Source organism: Piliocolobus tephrosceles, unplaced genomic scaffold (assembly GCF_002776525.5).
Source record: "Piliocolobus tephrosceles isolate RC106 unplaced genomic scaffold, ASM277652v3 unscaffolded_36640, whole genome shotgun sequence".
Taxonomy (NCBI): domain Eukaryota; kingdom Metazoa; phylum Chordata; class Mammalia; order Primates; family Cercopithecidae; genus Piliocolobus; species Piliocolobus tephrosceles.
Genome location: NW_022320577.1, coordinates 1 through 15,551, shown reverse-complemented (window position 1 = coordinate 15,551; position 15,551 = coordinate 1). Strand labels below are relative to the sequence as shown.

The 15,551-nt window shown below is 44.4% G+C and overlaps 1 protein-coding gene across 2 annotated transcripts; it reads left to right on the top strand.

Moving 5' to 3' along the window:
* Positions 1–3,333: 3,333 nt before the first annotated feature.
* LOC111530232 (putative killer cell immunoglobulin-like receptor-like protein KIR3DX1) lies at positions 3,334–11,069 on the top strand. Of its 2 annotated transcripts, XM_026452514.2 has the most exons (7): positions 3,334–3,530; positions 3,744–3,779; positions 4,430–4,708; positions 5,880–6,185; positions 7,592–7,891; positions 8,550–8,600; positions 10,474–11,069. In XM_026452514.2, the coding sequence occupies exons 1-7, from the start codon at positions 3,497–3,499 to the stop codon at positions 10,668–10,670; spliced, it is 1,203 nt and encodes a 400-aa protein (XP_026308299.1). In that variant the 5' UTR covers positions 3,334–3,496; the 3' UTR covers positions 10,671–11,069. The 2 variants fall into 2 exon arrangements, with proteins under 2 accessions (XP_026308299.1, XP_026308300.1); XM_026452515.1 differs by lacking the exon at positions 3,744–3,779.
* Positions 11,070–15,551: the final 4,482 nt, after the last annotated feature.

Sequence of the window (15,551 nt, the reverse complement as noted above, 5' to 3'; positions counted from 1 at the left end):
CAGAATTCAAGGTGCTGCCTAATTCATGTTAGTATTGAGGAAGGAGCTCATTCCTCTTAACAATGAGGATTAATCAGAATTTAAACTGTCATGGCTATGTAAAGAAAAAGTAAAGCATAAGTATACCCTAATAAAATTTTTGTGTATAAGAAGGGGAATTATTCAGAAAGTGAAAGTGATACAAATATGAGATAGTCAAAGAGAAATTTGAGGCACCTTGAGTTTATTTTAAAAATAAAATGCAATTGAGAGGCCGAGGTGAGTGGATCACCTGGGGTCAGGAGTTTGAGACCAGCCTGCCCAGCATGGCGAAACCCCATCTCTACTAAAAATACAAAAAATACAAAAAACGGCAGGTGTGGTGGTGGGCATCTGTAATCCCAGCTATTAGGGAGGCTGAGGCAGGAGAATTGCTTGAACCTGGGAGGCAGAGTTTGCAGTGAGCTGAGATCACGCCACTGCACTCTAGCCTTGGCAATAAGAGTGAAACTTCATCTTAAAAATAAAATAAAACAAAATAAAATAAAATAAAATAAAATGCCTTAAAACACCAAAAACTTAAAAACGTTATATAGGTTAGAAGAGTTATTTCCCTCATTTTAATGAAGTTAAAAGTAGGTAAAAGTGAAAAGAAATTCGTGAATTTACAAGAAAGGTATTAAGCAAGTGGAAGCACATTAAAATATAGAAAAGATAAAGTAACTGTGGCTGGAAACAGAAAGAGGCATGCTTGCAGAAATTATTAAAAAAGGATGGAAATATATACATATTTTAAAAATGATCAGCCAGGGTGCAGTCATATGAAGACAGATCAAGAACACCCAATATTTTTAAAATTGGAATTTTTGAAAAAGAGAATGCAAAGGAGTAGATAGGGTCTAGCTTGTTTGTCCAGGATCCATATTTGAAAAATTTAGGTGTGGCTTATTTCTGACCTCTGAATTTACTCTTTTATGTGTTTCTCCAGAGGAATCCATAAGCCTGTCAGCAGATTAGGCTACAAAATTTCTTTAAATATACCTCAAGTGAATATAATCTTCTAAATCATAATGAATGGGACATGAAACACACCACTGACTCTTGCCTGCAAAAGTCTTGTTTCTTTATCTAATTAATCAACAATTTTTATTTATTGTTTGGGTAACACGTCTGGAAAATTTGCTTGATATACCTAAGATCTACAGATCATGTGGTTCCTTCAGGAAATAATTCATGAAGGGAAATTGTTTAAAGATACATGAATTAACATGTAATGCATCACATGCATTCAATATTTAGTTGAGTTTGTTTTAGTGAAGAGTTGTGAATTCAGGCATTGAATCCAGTAATCAAAATATGCCCCACGTCAAAATCCCAAATTAACTGCTGTAATTATTTATAGTTCTCAACACTGCTTTAAAAAGCACAGAATCACATTCTTTAACATAAAATTAAAAATTTCCAATTTCACGGAACGTTTGGAAATGTATGTACATTTAACCCTGACCTTCAAGAGCCAAACTTTTAAAGTTATCAGTGTTCAAATTTTCCCTCTTCAAAGGCCGTGGCCCCTCTGCTGTTAATTGTGCTGTGTCTTGTTCTCACAGTCCAGTGTACGCTTACTTCTTAGAACTTTCATTTGTACTGTGTAAAAATTGCACTGGATTAAAACAGTTTAATTCACAAAGTTGTTGGCCTCCTTCCAGCGTGTAAACACTGCTGAGGTGTCTTCCTGGTAAGAAACTCATAAACACCGTGAAGCACATTTAGCAACATCAAATTAACAAGTTCTCCTCATTTTTAACCAATGCATGCTTCGTATTTTCAAGTGGCTATTTGTCCCGTGTGTTGGCTCAGAAGGAAACTGCTACTGAGGTCTTGAACTTTGCAAATCTCACTTCCAAGTCAATCAATTATAACACATTTTATGAAACATAGCACAATGTTTAATAAATGGCATCACTGATTTGTAAAAATTATTTCTCATAGGTGATATATTTGCTTTCGGGTACAGATATTTGTATCATAGCATTTATTCAACATATTTTTCTATCGTAGAATATACTTAAGTAAATGTTAACATCAAGTTCATCCTCTGTCATCTGTAATCAGGTATTTTCTGAGAAGTGGAAAAAACACCAGAATCTGACAACTGTTGCTGGCAGTTTTGAGGTCATCGCTCTGGAAAAAATGTGTTCTTGTCAGTTTATTTTTATCTTGACAGTCCCCATGTGTGTAGTCCCACCCTGGGGTGTGTACTCAGGGAAACTCACTCGTAAAACCCAGGACACACAGGTAAGAATGCTCCGGCCAATAATGCTCCAAAAAACAAAATGCCTGGTGAAAACATACATCATATCAGCCCAAAGGGACAAATACATTGAGGAATATGCAAGTGATTTACTGCAGTCTGTCTGTTGGTGAACAAACAAGAGCTATGCAGAGCATTAGGAGCAGAGCGGTATCATTTTGCAATCAAAAACACAAAACAAACTATCCTTTTGTGCTATATTTAAAATGTAAAAATTGTACATACATACACACACACAAATATTACCAGATGATAGCTATGATATGGAAGACACATATTTACAAAAATGACACAGAAAAGATCCAAAATTCTGTGTGTGTTGTTTTCATACGTTGGGAAGTTCTGGGCCAGATGAGAAACAAAGCATGAGTTGATACTATTTTTGTGAATATGCTGTTTTTTTTCAGTGTGGATTTCACAGGGCTTTTTTTCTTGCTAATTGTACTAATTTTTTAATAATATGAATTGGCTTTTGGGGAGAACCTTCAGCATTATATGCACATATGTTTGTGTTATTCACAGTTTATATATGTATGTAAATACACACACATAGAGAGAGAGTAGAGTTTTCTGGAAGAGAAAGATAGAGATCTGTGTCTTGAACTGTGAGTCAAGGAAGGATTTCAGAGAAAACATCAAGAACGAGGATTTTCACGCTCGCTTCTGTGTTAATAATGCAAAATCAATTTTTCTTGTTAACTTCTTGAAGCATAGGAGAAAAATTGAAGAACTTGAAAATCGTTCTCAATTTGCAAGCAATTAATTTGCAACTTTGAAAACAACAGGATAAACATTTCAGTTTTACTGTACTACCGTTTTACTACATTGACAATGTGTCTATTTTAATTTGGCAGGAGCACGTTGCATCACAGAAACCGAATCATGCGTAGTTCTCAAAAAAGGCAATAAGATATTAAGATATCATTCTACAATTTTGCACATAGAAAAATTAAACTTGAAATTTAGACGTTATCGATTGGTCGGTGCTGAGGTTCAAGGCAGGCCTTTTTTAGGGGCTCTTGAACCAAAAATACCATCTGCAAGTTTCCTGTGTCACCCGCTATGTTTACGGCAAGAGCTGGTCATCTTCCTGTGCGGTGGTCACCCTCTAAACTCTGCAAACTGAAACTGGAACCATGGTTACCACATCCTGTTCATTTTCCAATTTAGCTCAACCCCTGTGTCCTGCCCCATAGAAGTGGCACCATGGCCCCCAAACTCATCACCCTCCTGTGTCTGGGTAAGTCCTGGAAGGGAAAGGCAGACAGAGTTGGGATGGAAAATGCTCTCTTGAAGACCTGGCCTCTCCACAACCTGGGGCTGCAGGTGGGAAGCAGGCTCATGCACCCTCTGAATCCAGGCTGAGCGGACAAACCCAGTTACAAGGAGGGCAGGATTCACGTGAAGACAAGCGCTCTCGCGCTCTCTCTCTCTCTCTCTTTTTTTGGCCCAGGATTCTGTCTGAACCAGAAGATCTGCACACATGTGGGTGAGTCCTGTCTCAGTCCCAGGATGCTCTGTTGGCCAAACACAAATGATTCTCCAGGCAGGGAGGGAGGACACGAAGTCAGGCTGATGCAGATGACATGGGGAAGGCTTTGCATTGAGCACTGGGATCACGGGAAGGGGGTCCTCTGGAGACCCCAATTTCCATTTTGTTCTAGAAACCCTCCATAGGCAGCCCCTCGGGCTCATCCAATCTTCTGAAGGAGCCTGCGATGCTCAGAATCCGGCGTGTCTAGGGTTGGGTAGGAGTACTCTCTGCCGGGAGGAGGGGGACCCATGCCAGGCACTTGTGTTGGGAATTGTTAAATGAATTGATATATTTTCTGTATTATTTGAATCTGGTAGATTTCCTCCTTCTCCTCCATGTATAGATTTCTTGTTGTACACAAGAACTAGGAGCAACTTGGCTCAATATTGTATCATCATGCTTAGTAAAATGCTGTTCTGGGGAGACCTGCCATGTCCGCTCTGGGTGGGCTGTGTCCCTGGCTCACTACAGGTATCCCAGGGCATCAGGGGACCCCATGTGACGCGGCAAATCAGAACAATGTGAAGAAGGAAAAGCCCGCAGGGACAGTGGGAGAGAGCGGGCTCCACATTTCCCTCTCTAGGTTGTGCCTCCTTCTCTTCCAGGTGCTCAGGACGAACTCTCCCTGTCAGCCTGGCCGAGCCCTCTGGTTCCCCTAGGAGGACGTGTGACTCTCTCCTGTCATTCCCGTCTTCAGTTTGTCATGTTCACAATATTCCAAACAAGTGGGAGCCAAATCCGTGAGTCGTACACTGGCCTTTCCAACCACGTCACCATCAACGCTGTGACCCCAGGACACGCAGGGACCTACAAGTGTGCTGGAATTTACAAGCACACCTCAAAGCAGTCAGCTGGGAGCAAATCTCTGAACATCATCGTCACAGGTAGGAGAAGTCCAGCCCCCCCCATGTCCACCAGATGGCCCTTCCCAGGGTCCACACCCAGTGAAGCCAGAGTCATTGTGGGATTGCTAGTCATGCAGTAACTGTGGACACAGAAGCCGTCCTGAGAATTTAAAGAGAGGGTATTTCCTGTGAGGAATCAGGTACCCAGGTGGAGGAGGAGGAGGGAGGAAGCCGAGGCTGAGCAGTGGGAGAATCTGCCTGTGGAGTAGCAGACACAGGATGCTGGTATCAACTCCAGCAGGGTGGGTCCAGGGGGGAGCCATGTTGCCTGACCCCAGAACCAGTGTTTCCCTCAGGGAAGTCATTACCCTGCCTTGAAGGAGCCAGAGCCTTGGGGAAGTGACACTTCCCTTGGGAGATGAGTCCAGTGACTCAGTGGGACATGGATTGGGAAATGCACCCATTCCTCTCGTCCTCCTTCCCGGTCTCCTGACACTCATCCTTTCTCTCTCATGGATGTGCAGAGTGTCTCAAGGGAGTTAGAGACTCATCCTGTACAGTCAGGAAGGGAAAGTGTGGAGTGAGTCTCACATTCAAGGAGCTCAGAAGGAACAGAGAAGAGGTTGAGTCTTTCCACCAAGAGAGGGGGAAGCAGGTTGGTGTGAGGTAGGGAGATCCAGGCTATGAAACTCCTGGAGGATCTGAGTGGAGACTGGGACTGTGAGGAGCTGCTCAGCAAAAGAGTTTACCATGTTCTTCTGCCTAAATAGGGAAAAGGAGTTACTTCCACCCTCCCCAACAAGTAGTCACATCTACCCTCTTGGGTTCTGGGGCAAAAACCAGTTGTTTCCTTCAGTGTGAGCCTGTGAGGTTTCTTCTGATCCTCCAGAGATTTTTGTATTTTTCAACACACAGAATTGAAAAATAGTGAGGCTCATAACCTCACAGTCCCATGCCAGGGAGCCTAAGTCCAGCACCATGTTTTCTGAAGGTTCTCAAAGCACAGAGTAATTCCCATTTTCCTGGAGAACCACACATCTCCTATGGCTTCAAGTCAGACAATGGGGATCCACGCAGAGAGAACATGCACGCACACCAACAGCAAGGATGCTGATGGGCTTTGAGGGTGACGAGGGAGAGCTTCACCCTGAGGTCTCAGGCGAGGGGTAAGGAAGGAGACTCATGTGAACTCCTCTGTCTCTGCTCCCAGGCTTGTTCACAAAACCCTCCATCTCAGCGCACCCAAGCTCCCTGGTGCATGCAGGAGCCAGGGTGAGACTGTGCTGTCACTCAGAACTGGCATTTGATGAATTTATCTTATACAAAGAGGGGAACACACAGCATTCCCAGCAGTATGGTAAGATGATCCAGGCTGGGCACCACTTCTCCAAGGCTGTCTTCTCCATGGGTCCTATAACGCCTGCCCACGCAGGAGCCTACAGATGCTGTGGTTCTTTCAATCACTCCTGCTACATGTGGTCGGCTCCCAGTGACCCCCTGGACATTGTGATCACGGGTGAGTGTGGCTGGACCGTCCGTGGTCTTTTGGTGCCCTGGAAACTCCTCGGGGTGATGTGGTTGTTGATCAAACCGCCAGTAAAGGAAGAAAAATGCCAGAACACAGAAACACCAAGTATTATTAGAGGACCAGGGGAGGGGATGAAGGAAAGAGGGAGAAACAGAGAACTTGTGATAGTTAAAAAGAAAACAAGTTACAACCACACCTCAGTGTGGCAGAGACACTTTGCCACTGGCAGAGACTGTGACAGAGAATGTGAAACATACTGAGAGAGATTCGCAAACCTTGACAAGGGGCTGCTTTCCCTCAGCTCAGGCACTGAGTTGCCTTTTGGTGTTGGTTCCCCACGTGGGACCTGCAGCCCCGTTCCTCTGCCATGAGACGCAGGGACACACCACAAACTCCCACCTTCACCGCCCACTAGCGAAGCTCCTGGAGGATCTGAGTGGAGATTGGGACTTTGAGGTGTTTCTCCATAAAGGAGTTTAGCATGTCCTTCTGCCCAAAGAGGAAGCAGAGGCCACTTCCAACCTCTCCTACAAGTAGTCACGTCTAGCACCTCGGGGTGTGGGACCACGGCTACTGGTGCTGCAGTGTTCGTCTGTGAGGGTATTTCAGATTCTATGGAGATTCTTTCACTTTTCAACACACAGCATTGGGACTCTAACCTCATAGCTCCAGGTCGGGGAATCTAAGTCAGCACCATGTTTCCTGAGGGTTTCCAAGCAGAGAGTTATTTTCATGTTCCAGGAGGACCCCACATCTCATATGCTGTCTGGGCACAGTAAGCCTTAAAGATAGAGTCAAAAGCAAGGGAGAAGCAATGGAAAGAGGAGGCTTTAAAAAGGCACGCACACTCATCGAATCAGGATCATAGAGAGAACACAGATTGAGACAGCACTAGCGGACGTATGGAGTTTGCTCCTAACATAAGAAAATATATTTTTTTCCCAACACTAAGAGTAGTGTGGAGAAGGCTTTTGTTGTAAATGCCTTATGATGACTCAGGGGGATGTGGGTGGCCCAAGTGGACATCCAGGGACTTTAGAATGAGTTTGGCCTTCACTGCTTTGGTGACATCCTTGTCCACTATTCCTAGGCTCACACCCACAAGATTACACAGTAGGGAATCTCATCAGGATGGGCATGGCCATCTCGGTCCTGGTGGCCCTTGGATTCCTGATACTGGAGTCTGGCATGGTCAGAAAAAAAAAAAAAAAACCCAAAATGTAGGAGGAAGAGGAACATGAGAGAAAACCATGCACGATTTAGAACAATAGAGGGTTGGCATCAAATCTCCTGATCCCAGAAGGCTTTGGAAGGAAATTGCCATCGTATATGGGGTGAATTGTCTACTGAGAATATGGTGCAAAATAAGTAACCAAAGTCTCTTTTTCTTACAGGAAAATACAAAAAGCCCTCTCTCATCACCCGAGAGAACGCCGTGGTGGGTCCAGGAGATATAGTGACCTTGTTCTGCAGCTCAAGGATCCCATTTGACAAGTATCATCTATCCAGGAAGCAGGAGGCCCATGGTCACTGGCTCAGTGGAGGGCAGAGCCACAATGGAATATTCCAGGTCGACCTTCCTCTGTGCTTTGTGTCCCCAACCTCTGTTGGGAGCTACAGATGCTACGATGCTTTCAATGAGTCTCCCTATGAATGGTCAGCCCCCAGTGACCCACTGCACGTTCCTGTCACAGGTGAGGAACCCACGCCTGCTGCATGTTCTGGTGCCAGCTACACCCTGGAGCTCTATCTGAGGGGCGTCCTGCTGGAGATCAGGAGATTTGAGGGGTTCTGAACAAAATGAAGCAGTGAGAAATACAATGAGAAAAAGAGAGGCTGAGAATGACCAGTGCAATCAGGGTACAGGATTGGAGACAGGGCACCTCCACCCTCTTCTCCACATCCTATGTAGAGGCTCACTTTGGGGTCCTATGTGTTCAGGTGAATGAATAATTGCATCAGGAGAAACACAGGAGGAGGTGAGGCCAGATAAGGTTTGGGGACATCAGAGGTTGCACCAGCCCTTTGCCCTTATTCATTTTCCAGGAGCTCCTCCTGACCTCTCAGCCCCAGAGAGATTTCCCCTTTGGTGAATGGAGATATTTATGACCCCGTTGTAGATAAGGTCTCTTGACATCAACGGGCATCTCTGAGCCCTCTGTCCCCTTTCACGTCTAGGGGAGAAAGTCTGTTCTCAAAGGATTCTGACAAGAGACCTCAGGACCCGCATTAGTCATTAGGTGAATGACAGAGTAGGCTGTGGGCAAGAGACAGACACACCACATAGAATGGTTCTGCTTCAGTGTGGTGAGGAATGACCCTTGTACACCCATTCTCTGTCTTTTTTCCTAGGAATCTCTGAGAGTGCTTGCCCGACACCCATGGAATCAAGCCCTGAAACTGGTGAGCAGAGAATTCTTCACCTAGTTTGTGAATTCCTGGGGAGACAGAAGTCTCCTTCTCCACCTGAAATCCTTTTTTTTTTTTTTTTTGAGATGGAGTCTTGCTCTGTCACCCAGGCTGGACTGCAGTGGCGCCATCTTGGCTCACTGCAAGCACTGCCTCCCGGGTTCCCGCCATTCTCCTGCCTCAGCCTCCCGAGTAGCTGGGACTACAGGCGCCCGCCACCCCGCCCAGCTAGTTTTTTGTATTTTTAGTAGAGACGGGGTTTCACCGTGTTAGCCAGGATGGTCTCGATCTCCTGACCTCGTGATCTGCCCGTCTCGGCCTCCCAAAGGGCTGGGATTACAGGCGTGAGCCACTGCGTCCGGCCTCCACCTGAAATCTTTATGGAAGTGGCTGTTTCCTGAGCAGCTGGAGGGGAACTTGGAATTAAGGGAGGGGGGTCCAAGTCCCCAGCACTGCGGTCATTGGTGCTGGTTGGGTGGTCGGTGAGAAAGGAAATTCTTGAAGGGAGCTGGCCGAGCTGAGGAAGGAGAGAAGAGTAAAGTCCATCTCTCGCCCCTGTCCAGGGTGCTGATCCTACAGGCTTGCAAAGAGGCAACGGAGGAACAAATGGAATCGACCCCACTATAGGAGGAGGAGAGAGCGTTTGGGGCTCAGGATGGTTGAGGCGTTCCCTGAGAATCATGAGCTTTAGTTGAGCTGATCCAGACACTCTTTAGCTTGAGCACATGGACACAATTCTATCCACATTTGGGAATTCATTCTCTTACATATCCAAGGCAGCCTTGTATCCAGAAAACCAAAGGGATCCATCAGTGCTGAACTTCGGTGCCAGTGTCTCTCTGGGAAAGGAGGTGCAGAAATGCACCCATCTGGGAACGTCAGTCCACTAGGGATATATCCAGTCTATGCAAGTAACGGTGGCCATTGTGTGGACGAGACCAAGAAAGAGAAAGCTTTGTCCCAATTTTCAGGAACACCACGTTCTGAGCCTGGTCCTGTCATTTTCCAAAACATCTTTTAAATGAACTCGTATACAATATTCTCTATTTTCTTCCCCAAAGAGCTGGTGTTCTGGCATGACTTTTGTAAAATTGATAGAGTGTAATATATATATATATAGTGTGTGTGTATATATTACATATATATGTATATATATTACATAATATATATATTTGCATTTTCTCCATGTATCCGCCTAAGTATTTGCTTTTATCATTTATCCTTTTCAGTTGCTTCTTGTCAGCCTCCCTATCTTGAATGCAAACTAATTGCTTATACTAATTGTAGTATTCTTGGATCCTAGAGACAAAAATGCTTAATGTGTTGCAGATACTATTCCATTTATTTGATTAAAACAGGTCGATCAGGTTAATAGATTAACAAAATGGGATGGAAATGCATAATTATGAGCCAGAGATGAGAAAGTATTGTCTGGGGTGAAGCAAAGGAAGGGTAACTGGCAACTCCAGTCTGTTCTCTTGTATTTTCCTGCTATTCAGAAAACCTGTAGCTCCAAATTCTCTTCTCTGCGTCTAAATTTTATGAATGGTGCAATATTGGGCATGCTTCTCTCAAGTAATTAGCTGATTTTAGAGACACATTGAGTATCAGAGAATAGCATGATCACTCCTATGTTTCCTCACATTCCCCCTCTTTCTGTGGTTCTCAGGGGCAGCTCATATCCTGAGATCATTACAGAACCCATCAGAATGCAAAGCTGCTCAATACAGAGATGTTCTCAGCTATGGATGAGGCTGAGAGGCTATGACCACTCAGGGGGATGTGGGTGACCAGAGTGGACATCCAGGGACTTTAGGATGAGTTTGGCCTTCACACCTTTGGTGACATCTTTGTCCACTATTCCTAGGCTCACACCCCCAGGATTACACAGCAGGGAATCTTATCAGGATGGGTGTGGCCGTCTTGGTCCTGGTGGTCATTGGAGTCCTGCTACTGGAGTCTTGCATCGTCAGAAAAAAAAAACCCAAACGCAAGAAGAAGAAGAACACAAAAGAAAACCATTCACCATTTAGAACAATAGAGGCTTGGAATCCAATCTCCTAATCCCAGAGGCTTTGGAAGGAAATTGTCAGAAATTGTCATCGTATGCTGGGTGAACTGTTTGCTGAGAATATGGAGTGAAAGAAATGGCCTCAGGTTTGAGATCTCTAGTTCGAAACTCTTCCTCAATTCAATTCTGATGTCTTCCCTTCCCACTGTCACTGACTTTCCTTGACTTCCCTCTCCGATTTGCTTACCTTATAAAATGAAGGTACGTCACTTGCGGCAGGTGTGGACCCACACAGATATAAACTCCATGCCCTGGTCTTCTTGTAATGCACTTTTATTATTATTATTATTTTTATTTTTAGATAGAGTCTCCCTCTGTCCCCCAGGCAGGACTGCAGTGGCGTGGTCTCGGCTCACTGCAACCTCCGCCTCCCGGGTTCAAGCGATTCTCCTGCCTCGGCCTCTGAAGTATCTGGGATTACAGGCTTGTGTCACCACGCCTGGCTAATTTTTTTGTATTTTTAGTAGAGATGGGGTTTCACCCTGTTAGCCAGGATGGTCTCAATCTCCTGATCTCGTGATCCGCCGGCCTCGGCCTCCCAAAGTGCTGGGATTCCAGGCTTGAGCCACCGCACCGGGCCTCATTTTTACAAACTTTTCGTTAAGATATTCCCTCATCTGTGCTACTGAGCTCTGTCTCGTCAGCTCAAGACGCAGAATATGGTTCACATGATGGAGTAAGTGAGTGAAAATAAGTTTGGAACTAAGTAGTCCACAATAATTGCTAAAACGCTCTTGGGAATCCTCCAACGCTTCTCTCTCCATCAGCTGACACTTGGCACAGTTTCTTCAGAAATACCATAAGTTTCTTTTTTTTTAATTATTATTATTATACTTTAAGTTCTAGGGTACATGTGCACAACGTGCAGATTTGTTACATATGTATACATGTGCCATGTTGGTGTGCTGCACCCATTAACTTGTCATTTACATTAGGTATATCTCCTAATGCTATCCCTCCCCCCTCCCTCCACCCCACAACAGGCCCCGGTGTGTGATGTTCCCCGCCCTGTGTCCAAGTGATCTCATTGTTCAATTCCCACCTGTGAGTGAGAACATGCGGTATTTGGTTTTCTGTTCTTGTGATAGTTTGCTGAGAATGATGGTTTCCAGCTGCATCCATGTCCCTATAAAGGACACGAACTCATCCTTTTTTATGGCTGCATAGTATTCCCTGGTGTATATGTGCCACATTTTCTTAATCCAGTCTGTCACTGATGGACATTTGGGTTGATTCCAAGTCTTTGCTATTGTGAATAGTGCCGCAATGAACATACGTGTGCATGTGTCTTTACAGCAGCATGATTTATAATCCTTTGGGTATATCCCCAGTAGTGGGATGACTGGGTCAAATGGTACAGAAATACCATAAATTTCAATGTCAACTTCTACTTGAGGGTATCCAGAGTGCACTAGCGAACCAATTCTATGAAAAAAAAAAATACTGTTAAAAAACTCTGACTCGTGGCATCTGCCTCTTTATTTGGTGTCAATACTCTATTCATGGCCAACTCCAAAGTGGCAGTGTAAATGACCCTAATGCTGATTTGCAAAGTGGAGAATAGAATTGTCTTTTGCGAGTGAATATAAGCCAGCTGTGGTGCTGAAGGGAGAAGAAACAGAGATCAGACTGTTCCTGTGTTTATGTAGAAAGGGAAGACGTAAGAAATTTCATTCTGACCTGTACCCTGAACAGTTGCTTTGCTTTGTTAATCTGTAACTTTTCCCCAGCCACTTTGACCCAGCTTTGAGCTCACAAAAACATGTGTTGTTTGGGATCAAGGTTTAAGGGATTTAGGGCTGTGCAGGATGTGCCTTGTTAATAAAATGTCTACAAGCAGTATGCTCGGTAAAAGTCATCGCCATTCTCTAGTCTTAGTAAACCAGGGACACAATGCATTGTGGAAGGCTGCAGGGACCTGTGCCTTGGAAAGCCGGGTATTGTTCAAGGTTTCTCCCCATGTGATAGTCAGAAGTATGACCTTGTGGGATGAGAAAGACCTGACCATTCTCCAGCCCGACACCCGTAAAGGGTCTGTGCTGAGGAGGATTAGTAAAAAAGGACGGCCTCTTGCAGTTGAGATAGAGGAAGGCCACTGTCTTCTGCCTGGTCCTGGGAACTGAATGTCTCGGTATAAAACCCGATTGTACATTTGTTCAATTCTGAGACAGGAGAAAAACCGTCCTGTGGCGGGAGGCGAGACATGTTGGCAGCAATGCTGCTTTGTTATTCTTTACTCCACTGAGATGTTTGGGCGGAGAGAAACATAAATCTGGCCGACGTGCACATCCAGGCATAGTACCTCCCCTTGAACTTAATTATGACACAGATTCTTTTGCTCACATGTTTTCTTGCTGACCTTCTTCCTATTATTACCTTGCTTTTCTGCTGCATTCCTCTTGCTGAGATAGTGAAAATAATAATCAATAAAAACTGAGGGAACTCAGAGACCGGTGCCAGTGCAGGTCCTTGGTATGCTGAGTGCCGGTCTCCTGGGCCCACTGTTATTTCTCTACACTTTGTCTCTGTGTCTTATTTCTTTTCTCAGTCTCTCGTCCCACCTGATGAGATATACTCACAGGTGTGGAGGGGCAGGCCACCCCTTCAAGGTGCACCTCACCGATAACATGTTTCTTCTATTTAATAGAATAGAATCATTTACACTTACACAATAAGATCATTTACACTTCAGTGTGGTGCTACCGTTTCAATAAAATTTTGTAACAAATTCTAATTCACTTTCCCTAGAGGCAAAAAGAAAACAATGGCGATTATCCACCGTGGAAGAAATTTTAAGTATGTTAGAACTCCTACAGATGAATGTGTCCTCAATGCCTCCTCCTGACCTCTCAGCTGTGTCCTGACTAATGATATATTTTTAAACTCCAGTTCATCCTTTTGACAGTGATTGAAATGGACAAAACAATAGAAAATAGAGTTGATATGTGTGATCACCTTCAATGACACAGATTAACAGTGAAAACCACAGACAAAGATGTGTGATACTTTTATCTAGGTGATAGAACATGGACCTGTAAATGCAGCACTTTGGGAGGAAGAGGCGGGTGATCACCTGAGGTCAGGAGTTTGAGACCAGCCTGCACAACATGGCAGAACCCCGTCTCTACTAAAGATACAAAAAATTAGCTGGGTGTAGTGGCGCGAGCCTGTAATACCAGCTACTTGGGAGGCTGAGGCAGGAGAATAGCTTGAACCTGGGAGGCAGAGGTTGTGATGAGCTGAGATCGTGCCATGCCACTCCAGCCAGGAGACTCCATCTTAAAAAAAGAAAACAAACAAACAAAAAACAAAAACAAAACAAAACAAAAAACATGGTGTATTAGTTCATTTTTACATTGCCATAAAGAACTACCTGAGACTGAGACTGGGTAATTTACGAAGAAGAGAGGTTTAATTGACTCACAGTTCCACAGACTTAACAGGAAGGATGCCTGGGAGGCCTCAGGAAACTTACTGTCATGGCGGAAGTTGAAGGGGAAGCGGAGATCTTCTTCTCATTGTTGCAGGACAAAGAGAGAACCAGGGGAGACATGTCACACTTTCAAACCACCAGCTCTTGTGAGAACTCACGATCACGAGAACAGCAAGGGAGAAATCTGCCCCCAGGATCCAATCATCTTTCATCCGGCCCTCCTCCAATACATGGGAAAAATTTGAGATGAGATTTGGGAGGGGACATAGCCAAATCATATCATTTGGCCCCTTGCCCCTCCCAAATCTCATGTCCTTCTCACATTTCAAAACCAATCATGCCTTCCCAACAGTTCCCCGAAGTCTCAGCTCATTTCAGCATGAACTCACAACTCCAAGTCCAAAGTCTCCTCTGAGACAAAGCAAGTCTCTTCCCCGTATGAGCCTGTAAAATTATAAACATGTTAGCTACTTCCAAGATACAATAGAAGTACAGACACTGGGCAAATGTTCCCATTCCAAGTGGGAGAAATTGTCCAAGGCAAAGGGGCCACAGGCCATGTGGCGATGGGTTTGTAGGTGCAGCAAACCACCATGGCATATGTTTAGCTGTGTCACAAACCTGCATGTCCTGGCCATGTACCCTGGAACTTAAAATAAAACAAAATATCTTTGATTATAAAAAGATATGATGGTGGCCCAGGGAATCCCAGGGATACCATCCCCGAACCCCACAACCCAGAACCCCAGTGTCACGGGGTTGCTGGGACAGCACTGGCACTGCCTGCCTCAAAACTTTTTGTGAAATGAGACATTAAATGTCTTTATTGTTTTAAGAAAAGGGGAGAATGACGATGATTGTAACAAATACTTTCAAGCTTTATTGACATGTACAAATTGTACATATTTGGTGGTTGGAATATGACGTTTTGATGTATGTGAAATAATTACCATAATCGAACTAACAAAAAAGCATCTTTCCCCTCACAGGCTTATCATTTTTGTCTTCATTTTTTTTAACATGGTGACAACATGTAAGACATACCCTCCTAGCAAATTTCATGAATGCAATACAGTCTTTTTACACTCTAGTCAGGCGGGTTTTGAGCGTGGGAAATGAGGACATGTTGGTCAAAGGCTACAAAGTTTGGTTATGCGGGATGAAAATGTTCTAGAGATCTAAAGTACGGCGTGGTGACGATAGGTCACAGAGCTTCTGACGGAAGAGGCTATTTTGTGTGCAGATTTTGCCTTCCTCCAAGATGGCAAAACTGCAGAAGAAATTGTCCAGTGGGCAGAAGAAACTGGAGGTTTATTGGGATGTGTTGACTTCCCTCCATCAATTGAAGATAAGAGATGACCAGAATTCAAGGTGCTGCCTAATTCATGTTAGTATTGAGGAAGGAGCTCATTCCTCTTAACAATGAGGATTAATCAGAATT

Excerpts from the sequence above, each read along its gene's own strand:
- LOC111530232 (XM_026452514.2), top strand. The coding sequence starts at position 3,497 with ATGGCCCCCAAACTCATCACCCTCCTGTGTCTGG. Across the intron at positions 6,186-7,591 it reads CCTGGACATTGTGATCACGG|GAAAATACAAAAAGCCCTCT; the intron begins GTGAGTGTGGCT and ends TTTTTCTTACAG. Across the intron at positions 7,892-8,549 it reads ACTGCACGTTCCTGTCACAG|GAATCTCTGAGAGTGCTTGC; the intron begins GTGAGGAACCCA and ends CTTTTTTCCTAG.